This window comes from Labrus bergylta, chromosome 1 (genome assembly GCF_963930695.1).
Source record: "Labrus bergylta chromosome 1, fLabBer1.1, whole genome shotgun sequence".
NCBI classification, from domain to species: Eukaryota; Metazoa; Chordata; class Actinopteri; order Labriformes; family Labridae; genus Labrus; species Labrus bergylta.
The window spans coordinates 37,701,702-37,726,020 of NC_089195.1; the positions used below are offsets into that span (position 1 = coordinate 37,701,702).

At 36.2% G+C, this 24,319-nt stretch overlaps 1 protein-coding gene across 2 annotated transcripts; it reads left to right on the top strand.

The window, feature by feature from the left end:
• Positions 1-376: 376 nt before the first annotated feature.
• LOC110002144 (protein NLRC3) lies at positions 377-23,352 on the top strand. 2 transcript variants are annotated; one of them, XM_065960821.1, is made up of 12 exons: positions 377-472; positions 881-940; positions 3,444-3,529; positions 3,637-3,717; positions 3,993-4,064; positions 5,130-5,243; positions 5,999-6,132; positions 6,209-8,003; positions 9,235-9,408; positions 9,672-9,845; positions 10,695-10,741; positions 21,214-23,352. In XM_065960821.1, the coding sequence occupies exons 3-12, from the start codon at positions 3,459-3,461 to the stop codon at positions 21,747-21,749; spliced, it is 3,198 nt and encodes a 1,065-aa protein (XP_065816893.1). In that variant the 5' UTR covers positions 377-472; positions 881-940; positions 3,444-3,458; the 3' UTR covers positions 21,750-23,352. The 2 variants fall into 2 exon arrangements, with proteins under 2 accessions (XP_065816893.1, XP_065816894.1); XM_065960822.1 differs by lacking the exon at positions 3,637-3,717.
• The last annotated feature ends 967 nt before the right edge of the window (positions 23,353-24,319 follow it).

The following is a 24,319-nucleotide window of genomic DNA, read 5'->3' on the forward strand; positions in this document are numbered from 1 at the left end:
ACTGTGGATATTATATTATATTATATTATATTATATTATTACATAAAGCACTGACTACTGAACTGTGGATATTATATTATATTATATTATATTATATTATATTATATTATATTATATTATATTATATTATATTATTATATAAAGCACTGACTACTGAACTGTGGATATTATATTATATTATATTATATTATATTATATTATATTATTATATAAAGCACTGACTACTGAACTGTGGATATTATATTATATTATATTATATTATATTATTATATAAAGCACTGACTACTGAACTGTGGATATTATATTATATTATATTATATTATATTATTATATAAAGCACTGACTACTGAACTATATTATATTATAATTTCCACAGTATAATATGAAACTCCAAAAAGAAGAAGGAGGAGGAGGAAGTTCCAGTGAGCGAGTCTTGCGGTGACGCAGTTAGATTCCCCCCACAGAGAAACAGGTAAATGTGTGTTTTTCATGCCTGATTAGAGTATTTTATTTATTATTTACCTGTAATGGCTCGAGTGACGTGTTGCCTTTAATAATATAACAAACGAGTCAAATGTGACTCGTTTGTCACATTTGACTTTATAAAGTTTATGAAACTGAAAGTGTCCGGCTTGATGGCCGACAGATCAGCTGTTCATCTCTGAGGGTTTAAAAGAGGTTTGAAACTTTTGAAACGTTGTTCAGCGGAAGCTCACAGCTGATAAGTTAATAAGTGATAAGTGTAATGCTTATGAAACCTGGAGTTAACATTGATGACGTTTAAGTCTATCTTATCTTATCTTGTGGTTTATTGTGTTTGAATGCTGCTGGGTGGAGTCTATGTTAAAGCAGGATATTAAATCTGACCATTTTCCTCCAGAGACTGCATCAACACGACCCTGCTGGAGTGACGGACTTTCATGGGAAAATATTGAACGCAGTAAGTAGAGTGTCACTGGATCTGATTTCTTCTCACTATGAGAGATTTTTCTTTTTCAAAATGTTCATGTATAACATCATTCCCTCAGCCTGTAGACCCCATCACAATTCAGATCCTTTATTTTGAACGTTTCCAGAGTGTGTCAGGGCTAAGGAAATGGAGATCAAGCTTGAGGCTGTCGTCTCAAACGAGCGGCCCGGGCTCGCATCCCGCCTGTGGCCTCCCTCCCGCATGTCGTTCCCCACTCTCTCTCCCTGGTTTCCGACTCTGACCACTGTCCTCTCTCTCCATTGGGGGCAAAACGAAAAAAATATATATTTGATAGAATACAAAGAACACTAAATGTATGAAAGGTGCAGTGGAGGAGCTGTGCAGGTATGATTTACAGTGAGAATAACTAACATTATAAAAACATATTCCCCCATGCTGACTGCTGTAAAATAAACACGCAATAAAAATGTTTTAAAAAGAGCTGCAAGAGATAATTGCATGAGACCAAACAATGCAAAGACCTTTAGCATGTTTATAATGCTGACATCAGTGGAATACATTCATATTCCACTGATGGAAGAAAGTCAGTATTACAGATTTTTCATTTTCTCTGCCACTCGTGTAAAGATCGATTAAAACATGAATTCATGAGATCATCCCACTCTCAGCAATAACCAAGCAGCAACCTCTGGTGAATTTTCATTTTAATGACTCATCAGTTTTGATTTGATGAAGGATAAGAGTTATTCACAATAAGGCGTGTAGCTGACCTGATTGACAGGTGGGCGCGGTGTAACGGTTTGTCAGGAGGTTTAAAACCCGCCTCAGCTCCAGCTCTCAGCCTGTCGTTAGGTTGACTGAAAGTTAGACTGAGACAGCATTTCCAGCATGGAGACCGCCATCGATGGGACTCCAGCGCCCCCTGCAGGGACAGACGGGGGACGCCACTCAGGCTTCATCTATTCATATTCACAATGTATAATAATTACAGAAACACTATGATAGAGTTTTGTGTTTGTATTATTTACCAAGGGTCACTACCTAAATAATATGTTTTTACCTCATATGGTTATCATCAAACTTTAAAGTCTGGATTGAACTGAATTGAAAGAGAGATGTCTTGGTCCTTTTTCCCTCACAGCTGATCCAGTGAACTGAAGCTTAAGCTGTGGGTAGAGCTGTGTACTGCTCTGTAGTTCACTGTTGGTGAATGAGGACATCTAGTGGACAGATTGCAGAAGTACAACTGCTGCTCTTTGTCTATGGGAGGGACTGCTTCAAGCATGTATGACGGGTCGTTACAAAACATCTCGTCTCACAATTATCCTAACTTTATCAACTTTGTCTCATTGCATTTCTAACCATTATTTTTTGAGACAAAAGTGTAAAATAAACACACGATACTTGTTCCCTAATGAAAGGACCTGTGTTAAGTGAAGACAGCCCTTGTTCCAGTCATGCCCCTATGCTCTAATACTCTATGGCCCGAGACAAGATCAAGACCATAAATATCTCTGAAAAATCATCATCTTGTGTTTAGGGGGCGTGTCACTCACTTAGACCGTAACACCGGGAAGGTTGCGGCCGTAACCGGGGGATAAAAATCAAACTACAAATGTATTGAATTTATTTGTTCTTTTGGAAAGAGGCATTTTCCTTCTAATCACAGTGATGACGTGGAGAAACAGCCTGTTTAAAATCCTGAGTCCGCCCAGTCTGAGACCGAGACAAAACTAAGTAAAAATGCATTTAGATTCTGAGACGCAACCGAGACCTCCACAAAGGGGCCTTGAGACCAAGTCCTGATTTCAAGTATTCAACACTAGACCCAGGCTATGTTGATGTGAGCTCCAGGTAGTGACAATGCTGATACTACCTACTCTACCACATGGCCCCTCTTGATGGGCAGCAAGAGCCAGGGTTGTCAAGTGGGAACCTCCCTTTATCTGTGTTTCACCCGATTAGTCCAACGGCACCTCGGGAAGGCCGGACAGTTAATTCTGGCATCCCAAAGCCACTCCGTTCAATTCTAGTTCTCACCGACCACAATATCCACACGCAGATCTTCCATATCTTACCTACTTTACCACATGGCCAACACAGCCCAAACCGCATCGCCAAAAGAGAGATGACAAAGAAAGCCACGTTTCATATTGAAACACTTAAACAAGCTCATGTTTGGAACTACCAATTTTAATCATTCAATAATTAAAGTAAACAGTTTGAGCTCTGCTTTGATTTACTAATGTCTCCATAGCTAACGATAGAAAATATGACTAGAGGTGGACATAGATTCAGCAGCTTAGGGGTACAATTGTTCATTTCTGTTTTTTAAATTCCCATCTGCTCCTTGTTGTCTCTGGTTCTCTCTTCAATGCTGCCTTTATTCAGATTTAATGTCATATTTAAAGCATTATGAGTTTCTTTCCAGTCAAAAGTCTGAATGTTTGTCATGTGGCTAAAATAACTGATGAAAATGTATAAGGTCTTACAGCTTGTTGTTTGTGTGAAGGTTTTGGGCTGTGCCATGGATCAGTGTGAGGAGGCAGAGGCGGGAGCCTCCACCTCCGCTCAGCGTAAGGACCATGAAGCTCACAGGTGAGATGATCATCTCTGACTGTCTGTGAGTGTTTACAATGTCAGGATACTTAAATAATCCCTACATCATGACTCCCACTAAACACTGTGTGTGTGTTACATTAAAGCCTGGAGAAGCAGCAGAGACCGGACTCTCCTGGATGTGAACTCAGCGGTGTGTCCCACATGAGTTGGTCCATCAGTCCCCCGTTAGTAGTAGTTTCATAGTCTATGTAATAACACAATATAGTTTAAACAGGGAGAATGGCGTCTACCCCATAACCACAGAGCCCCTCGGTCAGCTATTTTCAGCACTATGTAACAGTCCAACGCCGAGCTGGTAATGTTGCTTTTTGACAGTTGCAAACTGGTTACACTTGTGTCCAATCAGTAGGTATTATGATCTGTCTCACGGCTAATGGGAAAGCAACAATCCAACAGCAGAGTGTATCAGAATCAAGCAAATGGTTTGTTTGTCTTTCAGTGTTCACCAGAGTGACCAGTCCATGATTAAACCGTATGACTTCAGAGATAAACACCACTCTACTGAACAAAGGTACTCCATTCACTTTAAAATTGTTGTCTTCAAAATATTGCAGTAGAATATATTTCAAAAGCTTCCACATATGACTGCTTAGATGGTTTGGTTCCATTATCAGAAGTTCACTACAGCTTGCTGGTCAGCCTCCTTCAGTTCTTCCCAACCTGCTTTAGGCCAGATTGTCAGTTTCTGAGTCAAATCACAGAACAACCCTCCATCCTGGCCAATATTATTACATTTTTCCCCTGGGTTGGGCCAGACTGCAAACAAGTGTTATTGCTCCTCCCTACTCTGTGGTTTAACATGAGTCTCATTTTTAGCACCCTGGCATGTACTTTCTCTGGCAGTTGAGTTATGTGGATAAACCAACCCCACCACCTACAGGGCTGATGCTGCCTCTGTCGCCATTGCAGCGACCAACACTGCTTATTGGCCTCTCATTGCAACTATCATTCCTCATAACTATCAGCCACATCAGAAATTCCTCTAATTTCACAGAATTGTATTACACTTTCTTAAAATCTTCTTGCCCTTATTTGTTCTGCATGAGACATGCAGAAAAACCAAGTGCTTGTCAAACCAAGCACAAAATGATTAATATGGCTTTCCAAATGAACCTTTGAACCATCATAAAGGCAGTATGGTCTTAACTCCTGCACCTACATTGGCCTGTTTACATCAAGCACAACAATTGTCCCTACCTAGATTAGATGTAACTTGGCAGTGCACCTGGACTTTGCATCCTATCTAACAACCCCCTGCTAACTCTTTGGCCATAGCCAGACTAGGCTCCAGGATAGGATTTCATCCCCCCTGATCTGAGGAAAATAGCTTGGTTTCAAATTAGCAAAGCAATAAGAATTTTGGGATCCACTCATGTCTAATGTCCCCAGGAATACAGCCTATAGGATATTATGGATTAAGAACAAAGATGCACATGTTTTTTTTGAGACCGTCTTTAGCAGGTAACATATTAGTAGACAGTTCCAGGTTTTTTACAAATTGCCAAGGGAAAAACAAATCAAGATAGAAGCAGAATCAAGCAAATGGTCCTGATTTTATGGTTTGTTTGGATTTTAGTGTTCAACAGAAGAAAGCAGACTCACCTGTACCCAGCTGTGTGTCCATAAAGAGTAACTGGTCCATGACTGAACCATATAACTTCAGAGATAAACACCACTCTACTGAACAAAGGTAAACTTACTGCCTGTGTAGTAACTCATGCACCTACATTGGCCTGTTCACAAGAAAAAAGATGCACACCTTTTTTAAATTTACTCGAGAAAAAGAACAATCCAGGTTTTGATCATCCAGACAGAATGAGCAATGAACCAGCAAGCCAGCAGCTTCTTCGATAAACCAAAAGGTGGTGTTATTGTTGCAAGAGATTCATATTTCCTAAACCTTGAATTGTCAAGCAATACATTTGCTAAAATGTTTATCTGTGATATTTGTGAGCATCAATCGTTTAGCTCTCTCTGCAGAGATGAGATGATCATCTCTGACTGTCTGTGAGTGTTTACAATGTCAGGATACTTAAATAATCCCTACATCATGACTCCCACTAAACACTGTGTGTGTGTTACATTAAAGCCTGGAGAAGCAGCAGAGACCGGACTCTCCTGGATGTGAACTCAGCGGTGTGTCCCACATGAGTCGGTCCATCAGTCCCCCGTTAGTAGTAGTTTCATAGTCTATGTAATAACACAATATAGTTTAAACAGGGAGAATGGCGTCTACCCCATAACCACAGAGCCCCTCGGTCAGCTATTTTCAGCACTATGTAACAGTCCAACGCCGAGCTGGTAATGTTGCTTTTTGACAGTTGCAAACTGGTTACACTTGTGTCCAATCAGTAGGTATTATGATCTGTCTCACGGCTAATGGGAAAGCAACAATCCAACAGCAGAGTGTATCAGAATCAAGCAAATGGTTTGTTTGTCTTTCAGTGTTCACCAGAGTGACCAGTCCATGATTAAACCGTATGACTTCAGAGGTAAACACCACTCTACTGAACAACAGAAGACATTGCACTTCCTAAAGAGAATGAAGCAAGATGAACTGGCTGATAGTCTTCAGAGCAGTAAGATGCTTTTCCGTCATAATTTATCTCACTTTAAACTATCATGCAGTAAATATTCCTATTTGTGTTTAAACAGGAACTATTGCTTCACTGAATCAATGTAAACTCAAATCCAGCCTGAAGCAGAAGTTCCAGTGTGTGTTTGAGGGGATTGCTAAAGCAGGAAACCCAACCCTTCTGAAGCAGATCTACACAGAGCTCTACATCACAGAGGGAGGGACTGGAGAGGTCAATGATGAACACGAGGTCAGACAGATTGAAACAGCATCCAGGAAACCACACAGACCAGAAACAACCATCAGACAAGAAGACATCTTTAAAGTCTCACCTGGAAGAGATGAACCAATAAGAACAGTGATGACAAAGGGAGTGGCTGGCATCGGGAAAACAGTCTTAACACAGAAGTTCACTCTGGACTGGGCTGAAGACAAAGCCAACCAGGACATACAGTTCACATTTCCATTCACTTTCAGAGAGCTGAATGTGCTGAAAGAGAAAAAGTTCAGCTTGGTGGAACTTGTTCATCACTTCTTTCCTGAAACCAAAGAAGCAGGAATCTGCAGGTTTGAAGAGTTCCAGGTTGTGTTCATCTTTGACGGTCTGGATGAGTCTCGACTTCCTCTGGACTTTAAAAACAATGAGACCCTGACTGACGTTACCAAGTCCACCTCAGTGGATGTGCTGCTGACTAACCTCATCAGGAGGAAACTGCTTCCCTCTGCTCGCCTCTGGATAACCACACGACCTGCAGCAGCTAATCAGATCCCTCCTGAGTGTGTTGACAGGGTGACAGAGGTCAGAGGGTTCACTGACCCACAGAAGGAAGAGTACTTCAGGAAGAGGTTCAGAGATGAGGAGCAAGCCAACAGAATCATCTCCCACATCAAGACATCACAAAGCCTCCACATCATGTGCCACATCCCAGTCTTCTGCTGGATCACTGCTACAGTTCTGGAGGATGTGCTGAAGACCAGAGAGAGAGGAGAGCTGCCCAAGACCCTGACTGAGATGTACATCCACTTCCTGGTGGTTCAGTCCAAACTGAAGAACATCAAGTATGATGGAGGAGCTAAGACAGATCCACACTGGAGTCCAGAGAGCAGGAAGATGATAGAGTCTCTGGGAAAACTGGCTTTTGAGCAGCTGCAGAAAGGAAACCTGATCTTCTATGACTCAGACCTGACAGAGTGTGGCATCGATATCAGAGCAGCCTCAGTGTACTCAGGAGTGTTCACACAGATCTTTAAAGAGGAGAGAGGACTGTACCAGGACAAGGTGTTCTGCTTCATCCATCTGAGTGTTCAGGAGTTTCTGGCTGCTCTTCATGTCCATCTGACCTTCATCAACTCTGGAGTCAATCTGATGTCAGAAGAACAAACAACATCCTGGAGGTCTGAAGTATCCAGAGAAAAACCTGACCCAAGACTATTACATCAGAGTGCTGTGGACCAGGCCTTACAGAGTCCAAATGGACACTTGGACTTGTTCCTACGCTTCCTCCTGGGTCTTTCATTGCAGAAAAATCAAACTCAACTACGAGGTCTAGTGACAGAACCGTTACAGCACAATCAGAAAACAGTCGAGTATATCAAGAAGAGGATCAGTGAGAATTTGTCTCCAGAGAGAATCATCAATCTGTTCCACTGTCTGAATGAACTGAATGACAATTCTTTAGTTGAGGAGATCCGAAAATACCTAAGACCAGGTAGTCTCTCCACAGGCAAATTCTCTCCTGGTCAGTGGTCAGCGCTTGCCTTCATCCTTCAGTCATCAGAAAAAGATCTGGATGTGTTCGACCTGAAGAAATACTTGGCGTCAGAGGACGTTCTTATGAGGCTGCTGCCGCTGGTCAAGGCCTCCAAAACAGCTCTGTAGGTGCACAAATAACTTTAGATACTAAGTTTATTTAAAAGGTGTTTTAACCAGTAAGTCTTGTACTAGAAGTGGTATTCAATTGACAGCAGCAAGATTTGGCAAATTTACATTTTTATCAATTCGACCCTTTTTTAGAGTTCTTGTGCAGATCATTGTCAAAAGAACCATCACATTGAAGTATATTTATGGTTAAAGTCCATCTGTGTAGGTTACTAACCTCCTGAGGTGTGTCATGTCTTAAAATGTTTTAAAACAATTTTAAAAACGTTGGAGACCACAGACATAACAGTTTCAACCAAATTTTAACATTATAATCGTTGGAACATGTACACTAGAGGATTCAGCCAGACCCCAAGACCACACACTTGCAATTTAACTATTACACAGTGGATATCTCACAGACACGAGATCTCACAGACACTTGTGTTATCAAACGTGACTTCAGAAGAAAAACAAATATGGAGGACTAGGGATGTGGTCTGCAAGCTGTGTGGTTTGTCTTCATGAAACATAAAGACACTTGTGTTGTTGCAAAAGTTACACAAGCTGCTCCACTTGGCTCTGGGGAAACATTCTTTATGTGTGCTGCCAGGTTTGTGAGCTGTAAAAGTATGCAACATCTGGTTGGTTACACTTCCAAATCTGCTCGCTCTCATTGGCTATTCCCTTGGAGGCAGCCAGATCTGGAATCATAAATATGGTATCTTGATTCCAGATCCGAGAGGCTCCGACTCAATCAGAAGCAGTAAAATAACCATATTGACAACACACACTTGATATTATTTGGAAAAATAATCGGATGTGCCAAGCCTTGAACTCTGCAGCAAGTTTGAGTGGGCTGATGTGAGTACGCCGCAGGATGTTCTCCGGAGAAGTCAGCTCGAGCCAGTTGAAGGAGGAGTGACGGTGGTATACTGTTACTGCTGCACGGTGCATAGTGTCTGCACGCGACCACTACGATGTCCGTGTACTTAGTTAAACGGCTGAATTTTGTTTTCTATTCGTCAGTATGTTGTTCTCCGCTCTTTTGTTGATTACACATAGCATTGACATAAAGACACTGTGAGGAGCATATGTGAACAGCCACGTCTGGAGAATCTCCGGAGCGGTCCTCCCGTAACTATCTAGATATTATTATGTGAAAACAGCTATAGAAATGCAAAGTCTTTAAAATTGTAGATGAAAGAAAGTTATAATGTTTTTCATTTTTCCCAAACTCTCCATCAGGCTGAATGGTTGTAATCTCTCAGAGAAAAGCTGTGAAGCTCTTTCCTCAGTTCTCAATTCACAGTCATCCAAACTGAGAGAGCTGGACCTGAGCAACAATGACCTGCAAGACTCAGGAGTGAAGCTGCTCTCTGCTGGACTGAAAAGACAACACTGTAGACTGGAGACTCTAAGGTGAGAAAACAGATGGGAATACCCTTTTAATACTGCCAAATATACAATATAAGCATATCAAAGCAGAGAAGTATCTTGGGCCTTTATACTGTCACTGAGCTCTATGAACCCAGGAAAGGTCCTTCAGCTCATTCTTTGGATTTGGTCTGATTGCTTGCCTCAGCCCAAGAGTGAAACAAGCATAGATTATTCTACTGAACCCTTCATCCTTCTGTATGATACTTTGTGATTCTTAATGTGTGGTCATGTGTGCTTGTGTCCAGACTGTCAGGCTGTCTAATAACAGATAAAGGATGCTCTTCTCTGGCCTCGGCTCTGAGATCTAATCTCTCTAATCTGAGAGAGCTTGACCTGAGCTACAATCATCCAGGAGACTCAGGAGTTAAACTGCTGTCTGCTGCACAGGAGGATCCACTCTATAAACTGGACACTCTCAGGTTTGATCAGTTAAAAGGTCTCACACAGTTGAGCTAGCTATACGTTTTTCTATTGCTGATTGATGGCATATTGATATCTGAATACGTTTTTCTGTACCTAAGTCTGTTTGCATACATCCATTGGTTTGCCATTCTTTGCTCGGCTTTAAGACAAAATGTCTCTGGAACAATAAACCTGAAGTTGACCTTAAAGCCATTGAGGTCCTACCTTAGAGAAAGTAACTGATGCAGGATGAGAGTAGTAGCCTCAAGAGAAGAAAAAGGCCAACCATCATGCTCATAGGTCAAAGTGCACGGACTAGTTTGAAGATTGAAACCCCTGCAAGGACTGACTGAATACTGAAGGCTGGAGCAGTTTAGTATTTCCATCCTGCTCAGAGCAGTGTGCTACATCACCTGTAAACATGGACAAGTGTAGCTTAAGGGAGGACTTTGGGAGGCTTTACGTTTCTGAAATTGGGATAAGTGGTAAATGGACTTGATCTAATCTTCTGAATACTCAAAGCAATTCAACACCGCATGTCACACCTACACATTCACACCATCAGAAGTAGCTACAGAAGTATACACATGTACACGCTGCTGTAAGGGTCTTGCCCAAGGGCACATCGGATATATTGCTGCAGTAGCTGGGGATCGAACGCCCTAACCTTCCGGTTGAGAGACATACAGACTCCACCAACTGAGCCACAGCATATAAGATGGGAGAATATGTTTACATTCACAAACACAAAAACAGGATACTGGGATACTAAAGTTGCTGTTTAACACACTTCAGAGTGAGTGCCGTCACAGATCATTGACTGAAAAGTTTCTCAATGTTCAATATGTTTCTGTTTCTTTCTCCAGAGTGGACCATGTTGGAGAGCAGTGGCTGAAACCTGGTCTGAAGAAGTGTAAGTGCAGTGTTTCCCATTAATTAATTAGACTGTGACGGCCCGCCATAGTCTAATCTCTCGCGCCATAGTCTAATCTGTCATAGTCTAATCTGTCATAGTCTAATCTGTCATAGTCTAATTTGCCATGCTAGCATCAGGGAATTATTATCAACTATAAGTACATTTAAAGTACAGTTTACCCCGTTAAATGTGATGTGTGGCTGCAGTAGCCTACACCGGAATGTGTGATTGTTTTTATGTCCGTTCCCTAAAACAGTCCGTAGCTTGTTTACCTCCTGCAGAGTGTTACAACTCACAGCCGCTCGGAGCTTTTCAATCGCTGCGCAGGTTTCGGAGGTTTTAAACACAATCAAAGACTTTTGATCACCCTGTCAGACAAAGCAGCATAACTAGTTGTAAACCTAGATATCAAAATTCTAGCTGAATATTCTTTTTGAACCTGCAAAACAACTTCTGAAAGAGCGGAACAAATCCATTTTGTCTAAAGACGCCACTCAACTCCGCGTCTCCATGTCAAAAACATGCATTTAAAGATAAAGGTGGGTCTGCGGACCACACTTGAGAGGCAGAGAGAGAGAGTTATACGGGCGAGCGAGAGTCCGGAACGTGCCATTGCGCATGTAAGTGGACGGACAAGAAACAGTTTGGTGTCCCCCCGTCATAGTCTCGTGAAATCCTGTGGTAAACACTGAAGTGTGTTAGTATATGAAAACGGCAGCTTATGTTAAGCTAACAAGTGAACTAGGGCTGTTGACATGAATCATTTAATGGATGCATCGCGATGCAGACTAGACCATTAATGCATCGATGCAGGGACAGGAAGTAATCGATGCTGACGAGGGTCAGAAAAAAGCATCTGTTAACCTCTACATGTGTTTGAGCAGCGTTGAGTGAGTTTGTTTTACCTAAACACACACGGTGGTGTGTAATGAAAGTAACGTAGGCTAACAGAGGGATTTGTGACAGAAAACAACATCAATTGAGTCCCGGTCCTGGTCTTGCTGACTTTATGAGCAGAGTCAGCTGGTCCTGCAGGCTCAGACCACAGTGCTCCGCTGCAGGCTGAAACGGCTTGACTCGGTGTCTCTTTAGCCGACCGCAGCTCGGGTTAGCATCTTTATCACAGGTAAAGGTGTGTTTAAAGTGACGCCTCGCTGTCTTAAGTCCAGGATAACTAAAAGAAGGGGGCTGTGGCGGTGACTCGGGATAAAGTGAGCGGCTGTAAACACAGTAGACTCCCGACAGTATCACCGCTAAGTGCACCTCCGCTAAAGATGATAAACACTTTCTACTTCCGACAAGTTCTTCACAATAAAAGTCCCCTTCCTATCTGTAGTTGTAGTGCTTTTAATGTGAAACATTCATATCAGGAAATTAGGTGTTTACAACAGCAGCAACTTAACACAACTCGTCTGAAATAAAAATAAACAAAAGTAACCCTGAACAAAGCTCACAGCTAAAGACTACAACGTCCTGAGAAGAGAATACACAGAGACTTCAAAACATAATACTGTCATCTAATAAACTAAACATAGAGACTTCAAAACATAATACTGTCATCTAATAAACTAAACATAGAGACTTCAAAACATAATACTGTCATCTAATAAACTAAACACAGAGACTTCAAAACATAATACTGTCATCTAATAAACTAAACACAGAGACTTCAAAACATAATACTGTCATCTAATAAACTAAACACAGAGACTTCAAAACACAATACTGTCATCTAATAAACTAAACACACAGACTTCAAAACATAATACTGTCATCTAATAAACTAAACACACAGACTTCAAAACATAATACTGTCATCTAATAAACTAAACACACAGACTTCAAAACATAATACTGTCATCTAATAAACTAAACACAGAGACTTCAAAACATAATACTGTCATCTAATAAACTAAACACACAGACTTCAAAACATAATACTGTCATCTAATAAACTAAACACAGAGACTTCAAAACATAATACTGTCATCTAATAAACTAAACACACAGACTTCAAAACATAATACTGTCATCTAATAAACTAAACACAGAGACTTCAAAACATAATACTGTCATCTAATAAACTAAACATAGAGACTTAAAAACATAATACTGTCATCTAATAAACTAAACATAGACACTTAAAAACATAAAACTGTCATCTAATAAACTAAACATAGACACTTAAAAACATAATACTGTCATCTAATAAACTAAACATAGACACTTAAAAACATAATACTGTCATCTAATAAACTAAACATAGAGACTTAAAAACATAATACTGTCATCTAATAAACTAAACATAGAGACTTAAAAACATAATACTGTCATCTAATAAACTAAACACAGAGACTTCAAAACATAATACTGTCATCTAATAAACTAAACACACAGACTTCAAAACATAATACTGTCATCTAATAAACTAAACATAGAGACTTAAAAACATAATACTGTCATCTAATAAACTAAACACAGAGACTTCAAAACATAATACTGTCATCTAATAAACTAAACACACACAGACTTCAAAACATAATACTGTCATCTAATAAACTAAACACACAGACTTCAAAACATAATACTGTCATCTAATAAACTAAACACACAGACTTCAAAACATAATACTGTCATCTAATAAACTAAACACAGAGACTTAAAAACATAATACTGTCATCTAATAAACTAAACATAGAGACTTAAAAACATAATACTGTCATCTAATAAACTAAACACAGAGACTTAAAAACATAATACTGTCATCTAATAAACTAAACATAGAGACTTCAAAACATAATACTGTCATCTAATAAACTAAACACAGAGACTTCAAAACATAATACTGTCATCTAATAAACTAAACACAGAGACTTCAAAACATAATACTGTCATCTAATAAACTAAACACAGAGACTTCAAAACATAATACTGTCATCTAATAAACTAAACACACACAGAGACTTCAAAACATAATACTGTCATCTAATAAACTAAACACACACAGAGACTTCAAAACATAATACTGTCATCTAATAAACTAAACACACAGACTTCAAAACATAATACTGTCATCTAATAAACTAAACATAGAGACTTCAAAACATAATACTGTCATCTAATAAACTAAACACAGAGACTTCAAAACATAATACTGTCATCTAATAAACTAAACACAGATACTTCAAAACATAATACTGTCATCTAATAAACTAAACACAGAGACTTCAAAACATAATACTGTCATCTAATAAACTAAACACAGAGACTTAAAAACATAATACTGTCATCTAATAAACTAAACACACAGACTTCAAAACATAATACTGTCATCTAATAAACTAAACACAAACACTTAAAAACATAATACTGTCATCTAATAAACTAAACACACAGACTTCAAAACATAATACTGTCATCTAATAAACTAAACACACAGACTTCAAAACATAATACTGTCATCTAATAAACTAAACACACAGACTTCAAAACATAATACTGTCATCTAATAAACTAAACACACAGACTTCAAAACATAATACTGTCATCTAATAAACTAAACACACAGACTTCAAAACATAATACTGTCATCTAATAAACTAAACATAGAGACTTAAAAACATAATACTGTCATCTAATAAACTAAACACAGAGACTTAAAAACATAATACTGTCATCTAATAAACTAAACACAGAGACTTCAAAACATAATACTGTCATCTAATAAACTAAACACAGAGACTTCAAAACATAATACTGTCATCTAATAAACTAAACACAGAGACTTCAAAACACAATACTGTCATCTAATAAACTAAACACACAGACTTCAAAACATAATACTGTCATCTAATAAACTAAACATAGAGACTTCAAAACATAATACTGTCATCTAATAAACTAAACACAGAGACTTCAAAACATAATACTGTCATCTAATAAACTAAACACAGAGACTTAAAAACATAATACTGTCATCTAATAAACTAAACACACAGACTTCAAAACATAATACTGTCAGCTAATAAACTAAACATAGAGACTTCAAAACATAATACTGTCATCTAATAAACTAAACACAGAGACTTAAAAACATAATACTGTCATCTAATAAACTAAACACACAGACTTCAAAACATAATACTGTCAGCTAATAAACTAAACATAGAGACTTCAAAACATAATACTGTCATCTAATAAACTAAACATAGAGACTTAAAAACATAATACTGTCATCTAATAAACTAAACATAGACACTTAAAAACATAATACTGTCATCTAATAAACTAAACATAGACACTTAAAAACATAATACTGTCATCTAATAAACTAAACATAGAGACTTCAAAACATAATACTGTCATCTAATAAACTAAACATAGAGACTTAAAAACATAATACTGTCATCTAATAAACTAAACACAGAGACTTCAAAACATAATACTGTCATCTAATAAACTAAACACAGAGACTTCAAAACATAATACTGTCATCTAATAAACTAAACATAGAGACTTCAAAACATAATACTGTCATCTAATAAACTAAACACAGAGACTTCAAAACATAATACTGTCATCTAATAAACTAAACACACACAGAGACTTCAAAACATAATACTGTCATCTAATAAACTAAACACAGAGACTTCAAAACATAATACTGTCATCTAATAAACTAAACACACAGACTTCAAAACATAATACTGTCATCTAATAAACTAAACACAGAGACTTCAAAACATAATACTGTCATCTAATAAACTAAACATAGAGACTTAAAAACATAATACTGTCATCTAATAAACTAAACACAGAGACTTCAAAACATAATACTGTCATCTAATAAACTAAACACACACAGACTTCAAAACATAATACTGTCATCTAATAAACTAAACACACAGACTTCAAAACATAATACTGTCATCTAATAAACTAAACACACACAGAGACTTCAAAACATAATACTGTCATCTAATAAACTAAACACACAGAGACTTCAAAACATAATACTGTCATCTAATAAACTAAACACACAGACTTCAAAACATAATACTGTCATCTAATAAACTAAACACAGAGACTTCAAAACATAATACTGTCATCTAATAAACTAAACACAGAGACTTCAAAACATAATACTGTCATCTAATAAACTAAACACAGAGACTTCAAAACATAATACTGTCATCTAATAAACTAAACACAGAGACTTCAAAACATAATACTGTCATCTAATAAACTAAACATAGAGACTTAAAAACATAATACTGTCATCTAATAAACTAAACATAGAGACTTAAAAACATAATACTGTCATCTAATAAACTAAACATAGAGACTTAAAAACATAATACTGTCATCTAATAAACTAAACATAGAGACTTCAAAACATAATACTGTCATCTAATAAACTAAACATAGAGACTTCAAAACATAATACTGTCATCTAATAAACTAAACATAGACACTTAAAAACATAATACTGTCATCTAATAAACTAAACATAGACACTTAAAAACATAATACTGTCATCTAATAAACTAAACATAGACACTTAAAAACATAATACTGTCATCTAATAAACTAAACATAGAGACTTCAAAACATAATACTGTCATCTAATAAACTAAACACAGAGACTTCAAAACATAATACTGTCATCTAATAAACTAAACACACACAGAGACTTCAAAACATAATACTGTCATCTAATAAACTAAACACACACAGACTTCAAAACATAATACTGTCATCTAATAAACTAAACACACAGACTTCAAAACATAATACTGTCATCTAATAAACTAAACACAGAGACTTAAAAACATAATACTGTCATCTAATAAACTAAACATAGAGACTTAAAAACATAATACTGTCATCTAATAAACTAAACACAGAGACTTAAAAACATAATACTGTCATCTAATAAACTAAACATAGAGACTTCAAAACATAATACTGTCATCTAATAAACTAAACACAGAGACTTCAAAACATAATACTGTCATCTAATAAACTAAACACAGAGACTTCAAAACATAATACTGTCATCTAATAAACTAAACACACACAGAGACTTCAAAACATAATACTGTCATCTAATAAACTAAACACAGAGACTTCAAAACATAATACTGTCATCTAATAAACTAAACACACAGACTTCAAAACATAATACTGTCATCTAATAAACTAAACACACACAGACTTCAAAACATAATACTGTCATCTAATAAACTAAACATAGAGACTTCAAAACATAATACTGTCATCTAATAAACTAAACACAGAGACTTAAAAACATAATACTGTCATCTAATAAACTAAACATAGAGACTTAAAAACATAATACTGTCATCTAATAAACTAAACACAGAGACTTCAAAACATAATACTGTCATCTAATAAACTAAACACAGAGACTTAAAAACATAATACTGTCATCTAATAAACTAAACATAGAGACTTAAAAACATAATACTGTCATCTAATAAACTAAACATAGAGACTTAAAAACAATACTGTCATCTAATAAACTAAACACAGAGACTTCAAAACATAATACTGTCATCTAATAAACTAAACACAGAGACTTCAAAACATAATACTGTCATCTAATAAACTAAACATAGAGACTTCAAAACATAATACTGTCATCTAATAAACTAAACATAGACACTTAAAAACATAATACTGTCATCTAATAAACTAAACACACACAGAGACTTCAAAACATAATACTGTCATCTAATAAACTAAACACACAGAGACTTCAAAACATAATACTGTCATCTAATAAACTAAACACACAGACTTCAAAACATAATACTGTCATCTAATAAACTAAACATAGAGACTTCAAAACATAATACTGTCATCTAATAAACTAAACACAGAGACTTCAAAACATAATACTGTCATCTAATAAACTAAACACAGAGACTTCAAAACATAATACTGTCATCTAATAAACTAAACACAGAGACTTCAAAACATAATACTGTCATCTAATAAACTAAACACAGAGACTTAAAAACATAATACTGTCATCTAATAAACTAAACATAGACACTTAAAAACATAATACTGTCATCTAATAAACTAAACATAGACACTTAAAAACATAATACTGTCATCTAATAAACTAAACACACAGACTTCAAAACATAATACTGTCATCTAATAAACTAAACACACAGACTTCAAAACATAATACTGTCATCTAATAAACTAAACACACAGACTTAAAACATAATACTGTCATCTAATAAACTAAACACACAGACTTCAAAACATAATACTGTCATCTAATAAACTAAACACAGAGACTTCAAAACATAATACTGTCATCTAATAAACTAAACACAGAGACTTCAAAACATAATACTGTCATCTAATAAACTAAACACACAGACTTCAAAACATAATACTGTCATCTAATAAACTAAACATAGAGACTTCAAAACATAATACTGTCATCTAATAAACTAAACACACAGACTTCAAAACATAATACTGTCAGCTAATAAACTAAACATAGAGACTTAAAAACATAATACTGTCATCTAATAAACTAAACACAGACACTTAAAAACATAATACTGTCATCTAATAAACTAAACATAGAGACTTAAAAACATAATACTGTCATCTAATGAACTAAACACAGAGACTTAAAAACATAATACTGTCATCTAATAAACTAAACATAGAGACTTAAAAACATAATACTGTCATCTAATAAACTAAACATAGAGACTTAAAAACATAATACTGTCATCTAATAAACTAAACATAGAGACTTAAAAACATAATACTGTCATCTAATAAACTAAACATAGAGACTTAAAAACATAATACTGTCATCTAATAAACTAAACATAGAGACTTCAAAACATAATACTGTCATCTAATAAACTAAACATAGACACTTAAAAACATAATACTGTCATCTAATAAACTAAACATAGACACTTAAAAACATAATACTGTCATCTAATAAACTAAACATAGACACTTAAAAACATAATACTGTCATCTAATAAACTAAACATAGACACTTAAAAACATAATACTGTCATCTAATAAACTAAACATAGAGACTTAAAAACATAATACTGTCATCTAATAAACTAAACACAGAGACTTCAAAACATAATACTGTCATCTAATAAACTAAACACAGAGACTTCAAAACATATCACTGTCATCTAATAAACTAAACATAGAGACTTAAAAACATAATACTGTCATCTAATAAACTAAACACACAGACTTGAAAACATAATACTGTCATCTAATAAACTAAACACACAGACTTCAAAACATAATACTGTCATCTAATAAACTAAACATAGAGACTTAAAAACATAATACTGTCATCTAATAAACTAAACACAGAGACTTCAAAACATAATACTGTCATCTAATAAACTAAACACACACAGACTTCAAAACATAATACTGTCATCTAATAAACTAAACACACAGACTTCAAAACATAATACTGTCATCTAATAAACTAAACACAGAGACTTAAAAACATAATACTGTCATCTAATAAACTAAACATAGAGACTTAAAAACATAATACTGTCATCTAATAAACTAAACACAGAGACTTAAAAACATAATACTGTCATCTAATAAACTAAACACAGAGACTTAAAAACATAATACTGTCATCTAATAAACTAAACATAGAGACTTAAAAACATAATACTGTCATCTAATAAACTAAACATAGAGACTTAAAAACAATACTGTCATCTAATAAACTAAACACAGAGACTTCAAAACATAATACTGTCATCTAATAAACTAAACACAGAGACTTCAAAACATAATACTGTCATCTAATAAACTAAACACACACAGAGACTTCAAAACATAATACTGTCATCTAATAAACTAAACACACACAGAGACTTCAAAACATAATACTGTCATCTAATAAACTAAACACACAGACTTCAAAACATAATACTGTCATCTAATAAACTAAACATAGAGACTTAAAAACATAATACTGTCATCTAATAAACTAAACACAGAGACTTCAAAACATAATACTGTCATCTAATAAACTAAACACAGAGACTTCAAAACATAATACTGTCATCTAATAAACTAAACACAGAGACTTCAAAACATAATACTGTCATCTAATAAACTAAACACACAGACTTCAAAACATAATACTGTCATCTAATAAACTAAACACAGACACTTAAAAACATAATACTGTCATCTAATAAACTAAACACACAGACTTCAAAACATAATACTGTCATCTAATAAACTAAACACAGACACTTAAAAACATAATACTGTCATCTAATAAACTAAACACACAGACTTGAAAACATAATACTGTCATCTAATAAACTAAACACACAGACTTCAAAACATAATACTGTCATCTAATAAACTAAACACAGAGACTTCAAAACATAATACTGTCATCTAATAAACTAAACACAGAGACTTCAAAACATAATACTGTCATCTAATAAACTAAACACACAGACTTCAAAACATAATACTGTCATCTAATAAACTAAACACACAGACTTCAAAACATAATACTGTCATCTAATAAACTAAACACACACAGAGACTTCAAAACATAATACTGTCATCTAATAAACTAAACACACAGACTTCAAAACATAATACTGTCATCTAATAAACTAAACACACAGACTTCAAAACATAATACTGTCATCTAATAAACTAAACACAGAGACTTCAAAACATAATACTGTCATCTAATAAACTAAACACACAGACTTCAAAACATAATACTGTCATCTAATAAACTAAACACAGAGACTTCAAAACATAATACTGTCATCTAATAAACTAAACACAGAGACTTAAAAACATAATACTGTCATCTAATAAACTAAACACAGAGACTTCAAAACATAATACTGTCATCTAATAAACTAAACACAGAGACTTCAAAACATAATACTGTCATCTAATAAACTAAACACAGAGACTTAAAAACATAATACTGTCATCTAATAAACTAAACACAGAGACTTCAAAACATAATACTGTCATCTAATAAACTAAACACAGAGACTTAAAAACATCTTTCTCTCTTATAATAAACTAAACGTATTACCTATACCGTAGGCTGCCTCTATAATGTATTAATTTGAACTTACAATGTAAAGATATTGATAATCACATTGTTGTCGAAATCACTTTTTTAAACTCTACAAAAGGAGTTCATATTTATTAGACTGTTTGTCTCTGTTTATGAAAAAGTAGTCATGTGCAGTAAAATAGAAAAGTGAGGATGAATCGTGATGCATCGTGATATCGAATCGAATCGTTGACTGGATAATCGTTATCGAATCGAATCGTGAGACGAGTGAAGATGCACAGCTCTTAAGTGAACCCATGAGGTGTGTTGAATTATCTATTGCTGTCACTCTCTCCATCAGATGCCTCTGAACTCACTCTGGACACAAACACAGTACACAGAAAGCTCAAACTGTCTGACAACAACAGGAAGGTGACACATGTTGAGGCGGAGTCTTCGTATCCAGATCATCCAGAAAGATTTGACCACTGGTATCAGCTGCTGTGTATAGCAGCTGTCACTGGTCGCTGTTACTGGGAGGTCGAGTGGAGCGGAGATGTGGACGTGTCAGTGACCTACGGTGCCCTCCAAAGGAAAGGAGACATATCTGAATCGAAATTTGGAGGGAATAAAGAGTCGTGGAGTCTGATCTGTTCTGATGAACATGGTTATTTAGCCTGTCACGACAACACTAGAACGGTCCTGTCCTCCTCCTCCTCCTCTGTCTCTCACAGAGTAGCAGTGTATGTGGACCATCCAGCTGGCACTCTGTCCTTCTACAGAGTCTCCTCCAATACTCTGACCCACATCCATACCTTCAACACCACCTTCACTGAACCCCTCTTTCCTGGGTTTAGGTTACTGTCTGATGCCTCAGTCTGCCTGATCTCCCTGTAAACAGTCAGTCTGTTGCGACCTATATTTACCTGATTTTGAATCTGCATCATGACTGTGGTCTAACAGCAGCACAAGCCTGTACTGCAGTACTTAGAAAGTACGCAGCTGAAGCTAATCAGCAACAATAGCTTCCCTTCTCCACGGATGACTGCTAGTCATTTGTGAAGACTTTCTCTTGATTTTTCTCAAAAAGTAAAATCAGCTTAGAATTGGCGTGGATAGAGCCAGGGACGTGTGAAATAAGAGTGCATACATTTTTTTCTTGTCACCTATTAATTACAGATTATTTAAATATTAAATATGAATTGCGTCTTCCATCAGACTGTGTCATCCCTCAACCACCGGCGTCCTCATTCATGCTACGGTCCATTCACTCTCCACCCTAACACTTGTTATGAATTGGCGCTATACAAATAATGATTGATTGATTGGTGACATTTTTATTGTGTTTAATGTCATTCGTGCACTTTCCATTTAATTGTTTTAAATATAATACATGAAAACCCAAATGAACTGTTTACCTTCATTAATAATCCACTCCGGAGGCTCATCGATGGCGGTCTCCATGCTGGAAATGCTGTCTCAGTCTAACTTTCAGTCAACCTAACGACAGGCTGAGAGCTGGAGCTGAGGCGGGTTTTAAACCTCCTGACAAACCGTTACACCGCGCCCACCTGTCAATCAGCTCAGCTACACGCCCAACTCTATAACACATATCATTTTCAAATTCAAAACGGAGCCGGGTGCTGTTTAAAAAAAATAACCATCTCCGTACAGTGCGTGCCAGTGATGACAATAACTATCAGATGTATTTCTTTTTTGTACCGGCCTGTAAACATGTTTATCTATGCTGTAAAAACAGATTTTTTTCATGTGCATGTGACTTCCTGATGCCAGCCTCAAGCGGACACTCCAGGAACTGCAGGATTCTGTACTTGATTATTACTTAATGTTTTAATTTTTGAGCTCCTTTTCCTCATAACAAACTTTCCACAATAATTACTGCTTCTTTTTTAATGAATGGATATCACATGATGCGCACTGTAATTAGTTTTTCACTTATTAAATCATGTTTTATATTTAAATCCCTGAATAGACGCGCATCATTCAAATAACGGCTCCCTTAACAGCATTAATCAAGTTTTAGTGATTAAACTAAAGAGGCTGAACTAAACCATTTGTAACATTTAGCTTCTGGATTCACTTTAAAGAATAAAACACACAGAAAGTAACTCATCATCAGGCTAACTTAGTTTAGCTTCATCATACAGATTAAACATAAATAAATATCAAGCTAACTGACGGTGGGAAAAGTAGTTTAACTCAGAGAAGAACACAGAGTCCACAAACTCAGAAAGTGAAGATAAAATCATAAAAAGCAGCTTTAAACTCATATTCTTCTTTATGACGGTTTAATGTCCCGCTGCTGACCTCCTCTCTCTCCAGCAGGGGGCGCTGATGAGCCGTTCCTGCCTTACGTCTTAAAGGAACAGTACACCATTATTACAGTAACAGCTTGTAATGGTTAAAACATGTTTTATATTAACCTCTGTTTGATTTTATGATCGATGTCTCTGCATTAAAAAGACAAATATAATCTCAACAGAGAGTCTGAGTCACACTTATTCATCAAAGATTATTAAAAAACGTTTTATTATTTTTTGTAAATTAACTTTATTTAAATCAACATTCACATTACAAAATAAGCTTGAATGTAAATATTTATACACTCTGGTGAGGTGTTATGATAAATGTACCGCTGTGTAAATTACTAAAGTAGAATTATCAAAAATAAAGTACTTTATTGTATCATATTTTATTTTGTTTTGTTGTCACACTTTTATTTTGAATGTTTGTCCTGTCCTTAGCTGAGAGTACTTTACTTCCTGTGTGATTTTATTTTGAAATACAGTAAGGACCTTCCTGTAGAGTGAAGGTTAGGACATGAAGTTAAGCACAGAAACAGGAAGTGGTTAGGGATCCCAAAGTGAGGTCAAACAGCTCAAGGTCAGTGTGTGATGTCATAAGGTCAGTGTGTGATGTCATAAGGTCAGTGTGTGATGTCATCAGGTCAGTGTGTGATGTCATCAGGTGGATATTACTGTCTAAGAGTTTGTTAAAGTGAAATGAGACATTCAGAGATGCAGCAGTGAGACTACAGGGAGACACTGAGGACGAGTATCCACGGAGAGCCTGAAGGGACAAACATGAGATTAATGTGGTTAACTTGTTAATGCTGACAGCTCTGGTTGGAAGCCGTCTTTGTGTTATCAGCTGATATGAGACGACCAGCAGTTACAGCTGATATATGTGTGAGGATACGTACAGCACGTGCTCAGTGTGACCTCCACAAACAGCCTGCAGAGGGGAACTCGTCACAGCGTCTCGCTCTGATGTGTGGTCGGGTCGGGCTGCAGGGAGCGACTCCGTTTGTCCTCTGTGTTCTTGCCTTTTATCCTTTTGAGTTCGTCATACTGAGTCTCTGACTCAACACGAACACATTGAATTAAAACGGCTTCTAACTTAAGACAACATGTGTGGAGGTCGCAGAGTTCTGTTCTCTTTTCACT